The sequence below is a fragment of the Phyllobates terribilis genome, unplaced genomic scaffold (assembly GCF_046119375.1).
Source record: "Phyllobates terribilis strain yellow unplaced genomic scaffold, ASM4611937v1 Scaffold_8__6_contigs__length_399053987, whole genome shotgun sequence".
Classification (NCBI taxonomy): Eukaryota; Metazoa; Chordata; class Amphibia; order Anura; family Dendrobatidae; genus Phyllobates; species Phyllobates terribilis.
Window position 1 is genome coordinate 108,832,606 of NW_027362768.1, and position 15,708 is coordinate 108,848,313.

The 15,708-nt window shown below is 43.3% G+C and overlaps 1 protein-coding gene across 1 annotated transcript in view; it reads left to right on the plus strand.

The window, feature by feature from the left end:
• MTF2 (metal response element binding transcription factor 2) overlaps window positions 1-15,708 on the plus strand; it is a 36,942-nt gene that overhangs the window by 2,870 nt on the left and 18,364 nt on the right. Inside the window, exons 2-4 of the mRNA XM_073643205.1 lie at window positions 7,630-7,825; window positions 8,703-8,784; window positions 13,944-14,039. Coding sequence (XP_073499306.1) covers window positions 7,630-7,825; window positions 8,703-8,784; window positions 13,944-14,039 — 374 coding nt within the window. The remainder of the gene's footprint in view (window positions 1-7,629; window positions 7,826-8,702; window positions 8,785-13,943; window positions 14,040-15,708) is intronic.

Sequence of the window (15,708 nt, forward strand, 5' to 3'; positions counted from 1 at the left end):
ATAGGGACTGGCTGTATACTGTGCCCCCCCCCCCGTGTATATAGGGACTGGCTGTATACTGTGCCCCCCCCCCGTGTATATAGGGACTGGCTGTATACTGTGCCCCCCCCCCCCCCCCCCCCCGTGTATATAGGGACTGGCTGTATACTGTGCCCCCCCCCCCCCCCCCCCCGTGTATATAGGGACTGGCTGTATACTGTGCCCCCCCCCCCCCCGTGTATATAGGGACTGGCTGTATACTGTGCCCCCCCCCCCGTGTATATAGGGACTGGCTGTATACTGTGCCCCCCCCCCCGTGTATATAGGGACTGGCTGTATACTGTGCCCCCCCCCCCCCCCCCCCCCCGTGTATATAGGGACTGGCTGTATACTGTGCCCCCCCCCCCCCGTGTATATAGGGACTGGCTGTATACTGTGCCCCCCCCCCCCCCCCCCGTGTATATAGGGACTGGCTGTATACTGTGCCCCCCCCCCCCCCCGTGTATATAGGGACTGGCTGTATACTGTGCCCCCCCCCCCCCCGTGTATATAGGGACTGGCTGTATACTGTGCCCCCCCCCCCTGTGTATATAGGGACTGGCTGTATACTGTGCCCCCCCCCCCTGTGTATATAGGGACTGGCTATATACTGTGCTCCCCCCCCCCCCCTCCTGTGTATATAGGGACTGGCTGTATACTGTGCCCCCCCCCCTCCTGTGTATATAGGGACTGGCTGTATACTGTGCCCCCCCCCCTCCTGTGTATATAGGGACTGGCTGTATACTGTGCCCCCCCCCTCCTGTGTATATAGGGACTGGCTGTATACTGTGCCCCCCCCCCCTCCTGTGTATATAGGGACTGGCTGTATACTGTGCCCCCCCCCCTCCTGTGTATATAGGGACTGGCTGTATACTGTGCCCCCCCCCCTCCTGTGTATATAGGGACTGGCTGTATACTGTGCCCCCCCCCCTCCTGTGTATATAGGGACTGGCTGTATACTGTGCCCCCCCCCCTCCTGTGTATATAGGGACTGGCTGTATACTGTGCCCCCCCCCCCCCCCTCCTGTGTATATAGGGATTGGCTGTATACTGTGCTCCCCCCCCCCCCTCCTGTGTATATAGGGACTGGCTGTATACTGTGCCCCCCCCCCCTCCTGTGTATATAGGGACTGGCTGTATACTGTGCCCCCCCCCCCCCTCCTGTGTATATAGGGACTGGCTGTAGGCTGTATACTGTGCCCCCCCCCCCCCCTCTCCTGTGTATATAGGGACTGGCTGTATACTGTGCCCCCCCCTTCCTGTGTATATAGGGACTGGCTGTATACTGTGCCCCCCCCCTTCCTGTGTATGTAGGGACTGGCTGTATACTGTGCCCCCCCCCCTCCTGTGTATATAGGGACTGACTGTATACTGTGCTCCCCCCTCCTGTGTATATAGGGACTGGCTGTATACTGTGCCCCCCCTCCTGTGTATATAGGGACTGGCTGTATACTGTGCCCCCCCCCCTCCTGTGTATGTAGGGACTGGCTGTATACTGTGCCCCCCCTCCTGTGTATGTAGGGACTGGCTGTATACTGTGCCCCCCCCCCCCCTCCTGTGTATGTAGGGACTGGCTGTATACTGTGCTCCCCCCCCCCCCCCTCCTGTGTATATAGGGACTGGCTGTATACTGTATACTGTGCCCCCCCTCCTGTGTATATAGGGACTGGCTGTATACTGTGCTTCCCCCCCCCCCCCCTCCTGTGTATATAGGGACTGGCTGTATACTGTGCCCCCCCCCCTCATGTGTATATAGGGACTGGCTGTATACTGCGCCCCCCCCTCATGTGTATATAGGGACTGGCTGTATACTGTGCCCCCCCCCCCCTCCTGTGTATATAGGGACTGGCTGTATACTGTGCCCTCCCCTCCTGTGTATGTAGTGACTGGCTGTATACTGTCTCTGTATTTTGCAGTTCACTTTGCCACCCTATCACCCACATTAGCAGCATACAGCCCCAGGCTGCGTTTAAACTGCACAACCTGCGGCGGCCGATAAACGACTGCTGATTTGGTTTACACGTAAGCTGATTGGTGGTAAGTTTCTAGCCTGTTTACAGAAGCCAACTAGGGTAAACAATGATCTGTAATCGCTCTGTGCTCATAGGCTGCTATTGTTTTCGGCAGCATGGGTCCTGCTTACACATGTTGATGCACTGTCATGAACATGATGATTGTTAAAGGGAGTCTGTCATCACAGAATGACTTTTCAAACCAAGTACATGTGCTTGGTGCACCCTTGGCGTGGCCACACATTTAAGTGCACCTTCCCACCTACTTCTTTTCCCTCTCCACGCCACCCCCACCTTCACACTCCTTTTGACAGCTCTGGCTCTATAGAGCTAGAGAAGGCACACTTAACCCTCCGTCACATACAATAGGCCTGACAGGCACATCTCTTCTATTTGGCGGGAGTTTTGAAATGTTTGTATTTCAGAGTTATTAGTTTTATGTTAAGTAAATGGGTTTTTTTGCACCTGATTATGTGTAGTCTCTTTTATTACATCCCTATGAAGGTCACTGATCACTTTTAGAGCACTGAAATTGCAAACATTAGATATTATAGGTATTTTTCTAGCCTGCGCCTGACAGTCACATTGTATGTGAACTCGTTAGAACCGATATTGTATGTGACGGAGGGTTAATAGTTGGCCACACCAAGGGTGTACCGAGCGCCTGTACTTGGTTTGAACAATCATTCTGTGCAGAGTCCTTTTAAAGATCATTTCACCCAACGAATAACTGTTTTTCTTGTTCATTGGTAGCCTGTTTATACTGCATGATTATCTGAAATCGAATGATCCTAGGAACACTCATTCATGAAGAGCAGTGCAGCCTTAAGGTGCATTGACACAAAGATTATCGTGAACAAGCCTTCTTAAGAGTGTGCTCCATGGGAATTTTTCAGTGTAAACAGGCTACCAATGAATAAGCAAAAGCGCTTATTCAGCAGGTGAGCTGCACAAAAAATTCTTTCTCAGCAGATCATTGTCCTGTGTAATAAATACCTGTGCTGCCGAGCACAATGGCAGCCTACGTTCACTGAGTGATCTATTATCAGTTGTTTAGTGCACATTGTGTACTGCAGTCTGTGTGTAAGCAGGCTAGTAAATGACCCCTGACATTGAATGTTTACCAATCAGCGGTCACTTTGTTTACACGGACCTTAAGGCTATGTTCACAGGCATATTCTTGTGCCAAAACCTGCTAAATTTGCAGTAAAAACCAGGGCTGTGGAGTCTGTATAAAATGAACAGACTCAGACTCCTAAAATAATAAATTGGGTACAGTAGTTCAATGCAGGATGTGCTGTAAATGTTTTCATAAGAATTTGGGAAAGTTAAGAAATTTCCTATGTTTTATTCCTGATCTAAGGATCTCGACTTTTAGTTGAGATGAGTCTGTGCTGCACTTTATGTACATGCTCAGTAGTGAGGCCGGGCTGTGGAGTCTGAAGCCAAAATGCCGGTTTCAGCATTTTTGAGGTGCTTTTTTTCAGTGTGTTTGGGTGTGTATTACATGTGTGCTTTGTCTACAGTACATATTTAATAAAGTTAAACCAAACTAAACACGCAGCGAAAAATGCATGTTTACTGCATGCTCTTTTCCACTTCATCATTGCTTCTTATGGGTGAAAAATTGGAAAGAACCCTTAATTTGAGAACTGCAGGATGTCATTTCTTTATCAGGAAAAAAACCCCGAAAAGCATGTGCATGAGATTTCTGAAATCTCATAGCTTTAACTGGTAATGTAAAAAGCAACTTCTTAATTGAATAAAAAATGCAGCTTAATGCTGATGTTCCCACAATGAGTATTTGGTGAGCTTTTGATGTTGCAGAATTGTTGCACCTATTAAATTAGGTTATTTGTGATTTTTCACCTTTGTTACTTTTTAAACAAAGCTACCTTTTTATATTCCCTGGTATTTGTATTTGACAAGTTTTATTGGTAGTAATGTGCGGATTACATGTGTTTTTTTTTTTTTTTTTTTTTTTTTTTAGTGCGTTTCTGCAGATTTCTTTTTTTACTTGTGAATTTTTTGCATCTAATGCAAGTTTATGGGGAAAATCTGCACATAAACAGCAGTGAAAATATGTAGCATCAAAAACTCAACATAGGCGCACAGCTTAAAGCTATGTTCACACGTTGCGTTTTTGCTGCGTTCTTTATACCAATTTTAAGCTACCAGCAAAAGCTATGAAATTTCAGAAATCTCATGCACTTTCTTTTTTTTTATTTCTGACTGATTTGGAAAAACTGCTGCGTTTTTGGAAACTGCAGCATGTCACTTTTTTCAGCATTTGTTTTCAATGTTTTTTCACCCATAGAAAAGCAATGGGTAACCGCAAAAAACACAGGTATCAGGTTTTGCTTCGTTTTTGGTGCGAAAACCTAAGAAAGTTGCATCGCTATTTTTGGGGGTACTAACCTTTATCAGCATGCACAAGAAACAATAAAAATGCAGAAAAAAACCTCAACATGTGACTATAGCCTTAGGCTGTGTGCCCACGATGCGTTTTTTAAGCTTTTCCGCAGCGGCAATTCCGCCTCGGAAATGCTTAAAAAACGCATGGTAGAAGGTCTGCCATGTTCCCCAATGATGATCCGCATGTGCTGTGCACATGCTGCAGAAATTTCCGCTGCGGATTATCATTGCGGAAAAATCCGCAGCACTACCATTAATTTTGCGGAATCGCATCGTTTTTACCGCCATTGACTTGCATTGAATCGCATAATATCCACATCACTACATGTACACATGCGGATATTAAGCGATTCAATGTGCAGATGGTATCCAGGTCTGGAGAAGAGGAGACTCTCCTCCAAACCCGGGTACCATAGTACCTATAAAAAAATTAAATAAATAAACATTATACTCTCCTTCTGATGTCCCCCGGTCTCCTCTATGGTGCATCCTGGCTCCCCGGCGGCTCGCGATGGTCTAAAAGGACCTTCCATGATGTCATCTAGTCATGTGACAGGTCACGCGACCGCTGACGTCGGTGATCGCGTGACCTGTCACATGACTAAATGATGTCATGGAAGGTCCTTTTAGACCACCGTGAGCCGTCCAACACACCGGGGGAGACCGGGGGCCATCAGGAGATGAGTATAATGTTTATTTTTTTTAGCATTCTTTTACTATTAACTTGGTCACACTATCTAAATCCATGCTGTTTGCATGGATTTATATAGTGTGACCAAGTTGTCAAGCACTTTCCAAGTGATGCTAAAATCGCTTGGAAAAGCACTTAACAACCCACATGCAAAATTGCATGTGAAAAACGCGTGACCAACGCTTGTCCCTGGCAGGAAAAAAGCATGTACAATCCGCATGTACAATCCGCATGCGTTTTTTTCTGCCAGGGAGATGCAGAAACACTCGAAAAAATCCAGAGCATTTCTGCATCCTGGGCACATAGCCTTAAACTTCAAACTGGATTGTTGCACAGCTGGCTATAAAAATACAAAACTAGTCTGTTACCTGCCGTTGTAATAATTATAATGATCGACGCACATGGATTTTTGGTTGTTGTCTGGTGTATTAAGCGCAGTCGGTTCAGACTGATGGACATTTTCTTTGTAAATGTGCGCTCCTGGAATTCATTTTTGTTTGACACAACATGTGATTGTCTATAGGAAAATGTCCTTTATATCATAAGAAATATCGACTGTCCTTTCTCAAGAAATGATCCAATTATACTGTGGGGAAGGAAAATGACTTGTATGAATTTTTACATTTCTGGCTATTTAACTGAAGTCTGCCATGAGCAGTTTTATTCATACAAGCCAGCGCATAATGATGTGCTGATGATCCATGGGGCACATGGTGATTATGCATCAGTAATGACAGTATAAGCTGTCATTTGCTGTATTCTGTTTATGCAGTGTTTCATTTTTCGGGTTCAATTATATCACATGTGAAATGTATCTTATGGCCTGTTTGTATTGCGTGTTGCGGGGTGATTCGGGTCATGCAGGGTAATTTTTGGGCTTGGGCACAGATGCGGCAGACACAACAGCTCTTTGTGTCCTGCCAGGAGCCAGGTTGCTGCCGCCTTTGTTCTGTCTTTGTGGGAGACAAGTTCCTCTTTTTTTTTTCTTCCTGGTAGGACTGACAGCAGATCTTTACCTAAAGACATGCTGAATAAACCAATTATTTCTGTCTGCTTTTTATTTTTTTTTTTTTGTTCCATCCTCCCATATCAATTCCTCTTCTCTATTTTCTATGTTTGGGTTGTTTATATATGAACTCATTAGTATATGATCTCCCGAAACAGTGTCCTGAATTTTTTTTTTTTTTTAAACTTAGACATGTATATATCAATTTATTAGGCTCTGTTCTGCTCTAGGAGCAAATAGAATTCATGGTCATGATTGCAAACCGAATGGGACCCCATCTTACTCAGTGGGACCCCCTTATCTTTTTTTTTTAAGGGGGGGGGTGTCTGATTTTAGAATTGAAGAAAGCCTGTTGGCAAACTAAAGGGGCACTCAGACGGACCCTATAATAATGAATGTGGCTCCTCTGCTTCCATTTGCACCATTTTGAACATGATTTTCCTTTGACAGTTCCTAAAACAGACATGTGAGCAGAGTCTAATTGTGCCCCTTACCAATTTAACGCCATTCTCTCCCCTGTTCCCCCGGCTCTGGAAACCTGTGGCCGCGTGAAAACAATGTAATAACACATGACCAGCCCTCCATATTAATGTTTCCACAGTCACTGATGTATTGGAGAAGGCGCCATGTGTCTCCTGGATCTCTGGTTTCCGTGCAGCCATGATTTTGTTGAGCCAGAACGGGACGAACTCTCAATATGTTTACCTGGTGATATTTGCAAAAATATTGCCAAAATGTCACATAAATATAATCTAACACTCGATCTCCTGTTTTCTTTCGCAGCTTGTCTATTTCCATATAATTAGAGGAAAAAAAGTAATATTTCACAAGGCTTATTTTTATTAATAACATTCATTCATTTTAATTTATTTTGATACGTGAGCAGTTTGGTACTAAAGATGTGATGACATTGGGTCATTAGCTACATATAAGATCAGTGGCAATTGTATTTTTTGTAGGGTTGTGGATCGTATTAATGGGTTTAGTATATTATATTTCTGCATGTTTTATGTGTAGACAGAGACTTGTTATCTTTCGGACTGTTCAGAGGTTGGACGACCGCCGTCCAGCTGACCTTTCTCCGACCTCTCTGTGACTCTAAAGCCTTATAATAAAATGCCCAATAATTGTGGAAAACACTGTGAAGTGTTACAGAAATAAAGCTAGATGATGTATTAGACAGGATTACTGAGTAACTTGTGTTTAGAGACCTTCTAAAATGTCTGTTTAAACAGGAAACCTGCTGTGTTCTGCCCTCACAAAAGCCACGCTGAGACCACGAATAACGTCACAGTAGCCCAGATGGCGTGGAGTGGGTGCTGTGCCAATGCTGGGAAACTCATCAACTAATGTAGTTGTATCCGGTCTGCTCAAATTATTCCCAGGCAGTTTTCTTTTTGCTCTGTAATTTATACAAAAAAAATAATGTAATTCTTAAACCACTGAATCCATGTTGAACTGACATTTTCTCAACTTTTGTCATTAAGAGACGCAACTGCTGCAGGCAATTCACTGGTCCTTAAAAGATCCCCGTTCCGAAAAAATAAGGCCTTAAAGTCCTTAACTGAAGCATCTCTACGGCATGGCCAGAAGACTAAGAGACGGGCTTGTAAATTTGAGGAAGGTCAGGATGTCTTAGCACGATGGTCAGATGGACTATTTTACCTTGGAACTATCATAAAGGTAATTGTCCTACACATCTTGCCACCTGGTTTCATATTATTTTGATCCCCATGGGACAGATAGAGATTGAAAGGGTTTCGTCCTCCCTAGACCAGCCTTTCATTAGTAATATCCTTCTCACCAGTTGGCATCTGGGTTATTGGTATATGGCACTTGTAACAGGAGAAATTGCAATAAAAGCATTTTATTAAGCAGTGGTTGTCAAGGTGTAAAATATTCATGACTTATTCGTAGGATAGGTCATCAATATCAGATCGGTATGGGCCCGACACCTGACACCCCCACCGATCCCTGGCAGGTGTATGTAGAGAATAGATGGAGGTGAACAGCAGAGGTCTGTCTAATGTGTAGCAGCTGCTGCTGGGTGGGATTGCTCATCAATAGCAGACCTGTGGGGGGATGCGACACTCGGCAGCCCCGGGAGTGGCTGAATGTAAGCGATATGATCATGGAACACAGCCGCACCGTCACATTGTTTAGTGGCCCCTCTCTGGTGCTGCTGAAGAGCTCCATTGATATCTGCAGTACCCAAGAGAAGCCAATAGTCAGTATGATAGAGGGGTTGTGCTCCACTCCATTACACTTCTTATATCCGGCCACTGCTGGTGCTCCTAGCAAATTGACTGAGGGCCCACGATCTGATATTGATAACATCTCCTAACGGTAGGTCTTATGCATCCTTGTTGTGGGAAAACCTCTCTAATACAGAACCCTCAGCATAGATTTCAGCCTTTATTGACATATGGAGGGCTCAATGTTGTTAGTTATAATGATGGCTCCATACTGTTTTCTGTGAAATGTGTAGAGAAGTCATTTTTGCTTATGTGCTGTGCTCTGTTTATGACCTCTAAAGAAACCATGTTTATTTCTGTTACAGATAAATAAGTTTCACCAGAGTTGTTTTATCTTATTTGAGGATAGCTCCAAATCTTGGGTGCTGTGGAAAGACATTCAGACAGGTAAGTGCTCCACTGTAATATGTATTATATTGGTTCCCCACATACTTTCTAAGGCTTAAGCTATGTGCCCACGATGCAGAAATGCTCAGGATTTTTTCCTGAGCATTTCTGCATCTCCCTGGCAGAAAAAAACGCATGCGGATTGTACATGCAGATTGTACATGCGGATTGTACATGCGTTTTTCCTGCCAGGGACATGCGGATGTGAAGCGTTCTTCACATGCATTTCCGCATGCGGGTTGACAAGCGCTTTCCAAGCGATTTTACCATCACTTGGAAAGTGCTTGTCAACTTGGTCACACTATATAAATCCATGCAAACTGCATGGATTTATATAGTGTGACCCCAGAGAATGTCAAAAAATAAAAAAATAAATCTATACTTGCCTTCCGATGGCCCCAGGAGTCTTGCTTCTCCGTCCTGGCTTGCCGGCAGCTCGCAATACACTGAAGTACCTGCTGTCAGAAGACTAAATGACGTCAGCGCAGGTCCTTCAGTCCACCGCAATCTGTCGGCAAGCGAAGAGAAGCACACCGGGGGCCATCAGAAGGTAAATATAATATTTATTTTTTATTTTATTCTTTTTTTAACAGGTACTATGGTACCCGGGTCCGGAGGAGAGTCTCCTCTTCTCCAGACCCGGGTACCATCCGCACATTGAAACGCTTGGATTCCGCATCTGCAGATCCAGTGATGCGGAATCCATGCGTTCCAATGCAAGTCAATGGCAGCGAAAACGCAGCGCTTCCGCAAAATAATTGGTAGTGCTGCGTTTTTTTCCGCAATGATAACCCGCAGCGGAAATTTCCACAGCATGTGCACAGCACATGTGGATTATCATTGGGGAACATGGCAGGCCTTCTACCATTCGTTTTTTAAGCGTTTCTGCAGCATTTTTGCCACTGTGGAAACGCTTAAAAAACGCATCGTGGGCACACAGCCTTATTTTAACCCCACACAGTTATCAACAGCCTACTTCATGGGTGGAAAATTATAGCTCCTGAGGGTCTAACAGCTAATGCACCTGGCATTCAGTGGAGCAGGGGACATCCAACTCCTTCCTCAGGACAACCACATGTAAAAGACTTTCGCATGTGGTTGTCCTGAGGAAGGAGTCGGATTTGACTCTGAAAACGCGTTGACAAACCACCTTTTTATTAATTTGTTATATGATTGGTTTCTGAATCAGCAGCGCACTTGATGTCCACTTACTCTGGCTTTCTATTATGTACAAATCTGTGGACGTTGCAGCAGCTGACAACTAGGCTATGATAGTGGTTGTGTCACACACAGCCCCTACAGGTCAGCAGCTTTCAAATAAATCTCCAACCTTAATTGCTCTTATCTTTTACATTTATGTATGCATTGGTTCCAACAGTTTCACACCTTACATACATTAGCCATACATGTAATCCTTAGTATAATATGGGTTTAGAAGCAGCCAGAATCTGTCTTGGCAGCAATTGGCATTTTAACCCCTTAACAACATTTGCCATACTAATACGCGTCTGTGCCCTGGGACTTAAGAGCCAGACCCGTATTAGTACGTCATGGCGATCGCGCGCGCACACAGGCTGTGCGGGCGCGATCGCCGCCGGGTGTCAGCTGATTGTCACAGCTGACACCCGGTACTATGTGCAGGGAGCGGTCCTGCACCGCTCCCAGCACATTAACCCCCGCGATGCGTCGATCGCGGCATTGCGGGGGCAAGGGGAGGTGATCGCCGATACTCACCTCCTCTTCCGGCTTCCAGCGCAGTCTGCAAAGGCTTCCCGGATGTTGCCATGACGACCCGATGTCGTCATGACAACATCCGGGTCACCAGACAGCAGGAAGATTGCTTGGACATGCGCAGTGCATCTCCAAGCAATCTTCACACTGTGCATTTCTGACAGCTTGCATGGCATAGGGATGGTGCTGCATTCCTGTGCCATGCAGGCGATCAGAAAAAAAAAAGTGAAAGTCCCAGAGTGGGACAAAGTAATAAAGTGTATAAACTGTGTGAAAGTGGAAAAAAAAAAAAAATTTGCAAAAATATAAAAAAAAAAATAAATCCACCAAAAATAAAAATATAATGTACCCATCAATAAATATTTTATAATAAAAAAAAAAACCAATAAGTACACATATTTGGTATCGCCGCGTCCGGAACAACCTGACCTATAAAACTGTCCCACTAGTTAACCCCTTCAGTGAACACGGTAAAAAAATAAAAAAATAAAAAAAACGAAGCAAAAAACAATGCTTCATCACCATACCGCCAAACAAAAAGTGGAATAACACGCGATCAAAAAGACGCATATAAATAAAAATGATACCGCTGAAAACGTCATCTCGTCCCGCAAAAAACAAGCCGCCATACAGCTCCATCAGCCGAAAAATAAAAAAGTTATAGCTCTCAGAATAAAGCGATGCTAAAAAATATTTTTTTCTATAAAATAGCTTTTATTGTGTATAAGCGCCAAAACATAGAAAAATGATACAAATGTGGTACCGCTGTAAACGTACTGACCCGAAGAGTAAAGATACCTCATCAATTTTACCACACGCGGAACAGAATAAAAAAAAAAAAAAAAATTCCTGAATTGTTGGTTTTTGTTTATTCTGCCTCCCAAAAATCGGAATAGAAAGCGATCAAAAAATGTCACGTGCCTGAAAATGGCACCAATAACAACGTCAAGTCATCCCGCAAAAAACGAGCCGTCACATGACTGTCTGCCAAAATCTGGAAAAATTATAGCTCTCAAAATATGGCGATGCAAAAACTAGATTTTACAAATAATGCGTATTTTAGTGTGTGACAGCTGTTAGTCATAAAAACCCCATATGATTCTGGCATTGCTGTAATCACACCGACCCGAAGAATAAAGTCGTCTAATCACTTATACCGCACAAGGAACAGCGTCAAAAATAAACTCTTGGGTTAGGATTGTGCTGGGGCTAGGGCTGTGCTGGGGCTAGGGCTGTGCTGGGGCTAGGGCTGTGCTGGGGATTTTTTTCAAAAGTAAGAAAAAAAGATGACGATATGGCGACTAGTGTTGAGAGCAAGTGCTCGCTACTTGAGTTTGCATCGGGTGCTCTGGTATGCATTGAGTATCGTGGGTATTTGAGTGACATGCTCGAGTCTCTGCCCCATATGCTTCGCGGCCAAAGAGCTTTACGGGGATTGCCTGCCATGCACGAGCGATCCCCCGCATGTTTTTTTTGGGTGTCTAATAACCGTGAAACATGCGGAGCAGGGACTCGAGCATGTCACTCGAGCACACGCTGTACATGGTGCATACCTGAGTACCCGATGCAAACTCAAGTAGCGAGCACTTGCGCTCAAGAATAATGACAACTTATTCAATATGATGACCTAATGTAAACAAATTCTGTGCCGTACCTCTGGGTTCAAAATGTTCACTATACACCTTCATAAAATCCTTGAGGGGTATAGTTTCCAAAATGGGGACACTTGTGGGGGAGCTCCACTGTTTAGGCACATCACGGGCTCTCCAAACGCGACATGGTGTCCGCTAACAAATTGAATGGAAAATCGGCTCAAATTGTTAGCGGACGCCATGTTGCGTTTGGAGAGCCCCTGTGTGCCCAAACATTGGAGCTCCCCCACAAGTGACCCCATTTTGGAAACTAGACCCCCCAAGGCACCTTTATAGATGCATAGTGAGCACTTGGAACCCTCAGGTGCTTCACAAATTGATTCATAAAAATGAAAGTGTTTTTTGTTTTCACTTTTTCATTTTTACGAATTAATTTGTGAAGCACCTGGGGGTTCCAAGTGCTCACTATGCATCTATAAAGGTGCCTTGGGGGGTCTAGTTTCCAAAATGGGGTCACTTGTGGGGGAGCTCCAAAGTTTGGGCACACAGGGGCTCTCCAAACACAACATGGCGTCCGCTAATTATTCAAGCAAATTTTACAATCAAAAAGTCAAATGGCGCTCCTTCCCTTCCGAGCCCTGCCGTGCGCCCAAACAGTGTTTTTTCTCCAAATATTGGTTATCTGCGTGCCCAGGGGAAATTGCACAACAAATTTTGGGGTCCATTTTTTCTTGTTACCCCTGTGAAAATAAAAAAAATTGGGTCTAAAGTAACATTTTTGTGAAAAAAGTTAAATGTTCATTTTTTTCTTCCACATTCTAAAAATTCCTGTGAAGCACCTGAAGGGTTAATAAAGTTCTTGAATGTGGTTTTGAGCACCTTGAGGGGTGCAGTTTTTAGAATGGTGTCACTTTTGGGTATTTTCTGTCATAAAGACCTCTCCAAGTGACTTCAAATGTGATGTGGTCCCTAAAAAAAAATGGTTTTGTAAATTTTGTTGGAAAAATGAGAAATCGCTGGTCAACTTTTAACCCTTATAGCTCCCTAACAAAAAAAAAAATTTTGGTTCCAAAATTGTGCTGATGTAAAGTAGACATGTGGGAAATGTTATTTATTAACTCTTTTGTGTGACATATCGCTCTGATTTCAGGGCTTAAAAATTCAAATTTTGAAAATTGCAAAATTTTCAAAATTTTCGCCAAATTTCCGTTTTTTTCACAAATAAACGCAAGTGATATCGAAGAAATTTTTCCACAATCATGAAGTACAATATGTCACGAAAAAACAATCTCAGAATCAAGGGGATCCGTTGAAGCGTTCCAGAGTAATTACCTCATAAAGTGACAGTGGTCAGAATTGTAAAAATTGGCCCGGTCATTAACGTGCAAACCACCCGCGGGGCTTAAGGGGTAAATAATAAAATGGATTTTTTTTTTTTTTTCCTCACATTTTGGCATTTCTACATCCATAAAGTCTGATATCATAATATATAATTATTTAACATATATAGTTTAAATAGAACATTATTTAACATGAGCAGTAAACATTGTAAAGCAGAAAATATTCTAAATACCAGAATTGCCTTTTTTTGGCCCCTCAAATCTGAAAAAAAAAATGCAATAGAAAGTGACCAAATCATTATATTTGCCCTCAAATGATGATAAAAACATTAGCCTGCCCTGCAAAAAAAGCAGTCACCTAGCTTAATTGACAAAAAAAAAATTACAGCTCTCAGAAAATACCAACACAAAGCAAATGTTTTTTTTTATTTTATTTTTTAAACCACTACATGTCTACTAGGCATTAACATGTAAAATGTGGCCTTGTTTATTTCAGGAGCCTCTGACAGTGGGGAAATGGTTTGTACAATATGTCAGGAGGAATATTCTGAAACACCGAATGAAATTGTTATTTGTGACAAGTGTGGGCAAGGTATGTATAGTTTGTATATTTTAATCCCACGATAAGATACTAAGTTTCCTTAAAGGGGTTGTCTGGTCTAAAAGAACAAATCTGAAGTCGCACTGCACACTATGAGGGTTGTCTGGTGTCCTCACCGGGAACGGCGATATGCATACGCCTGGCGCTCTTAATGCAAGTGTATTGAGCATCCGGGAAGCATTCTACTCAGATTATGGACCTGGGTCTTTATTCACCCTACGTTACTATGGGCGGGAGTACGCATATTGCATACTCGCTGTCATTTGTTCCCGGTGCTGACACCAGACAATCCTCACAGCATGCAGTGCACTGGGTGTGAGGATTCACAAGTCTGCAGTCACATTGACTTCAGATTTTGTTTTAGACCAGACAACCCCTTTAAAACCTGGGATTTTAATAATAAAATCCCAGATTAATACCCATTTATATAGAAGTTCACTTCTACCAATAGGATTGTTTTCTTTTTAACTTATTGGCTTTTGTTCGTACAAGAAAACTGGAGTCAAGCTGCTGTAAATTCTGCAGATATCTATAAAAATGTAGTAATTTTTGGCTTTTTTTTTTTAATCCTGCTTTGTCAATTTTACTAGGTGTAGCATGGATAAAGGGCGTGAACAGGCTTGAACCGACAAATTCATTATTCACATCACAAAAGTGTCTTAAATTATAACAAAAAAGTATTTTAAAACCTTGACTGAGGTACATTTGTCTCTTGCGCACAACAGCTGAAAAATGTGCCAGATTAATGAAAGGGAATCCGTCAACGGGTTTTTGCTATGTTATTTTAGGGCAGCATAAGGTAGAGGCTGGGACACTGATTTCAGGGATGTCGCTTTATTAGGCTGTGTGCTATTGTTTCAATACAATGAGTGTTTTATCAGAAGGAGAGTATCACTACAGGACTAGCTGCCCTTGTGCACCCTGGTCCAACCATGCCCACAGCACAGATTAGCAGTTTACTATGAATATACAGTGTACACAGCTGCTAATCGGGGGTGTGGTCAGGGTTAGTTTTTGAGCTCTGCTACATCTAAAACTGTGTCGCAACCGCTGCACCCAGTAATCGAAGTGACACATCACTTGCATCAGGGTCTCTATCCTACATTATGCTGCTCTCAGATGAGGTAGCAAAATCCTGGTGATAGATTTTTTTTTTTTTTTTTAGGGGCACGTGCATTTTAATGAATTTGTCGTGTCTTATGTGGAATCTGTATGAAGACTGGTGAATAAAACACCAGTGTAGATGAATTTATCCCATTGTGTTACATGGTCCATTACTGAAAGCCTGTTCTACTAGTGGGGCTTTATAGCCCTTTGAAGAACACAATTATCTGTATAAGAAATACTTCAATTGCTAACTTCAAGGTCCAAAATGTTAATTTCAAAAGATTTTAGGAAGCACAAGTCTTTGGTACAAGTGTGTTAACGCATCACTTGGCTGAACTTGGTGGACATCCTATTCCTTTTTTTATTTTTTAATTCTTAGAATTAACATGTTCAGAATTAAACAGGAAGTTTCTTTTTTTTTTTCTATCTTGAACAAAGTCCAGCTAGGATAGACCTCCTAATCTAACACACATGGGCATTGATATAGTGTTAGATCCCCTTTTTTTCACAATGGCCAGCGCTTGCGCAGTGGGAGCTGGCGTCCTGTGTGCAG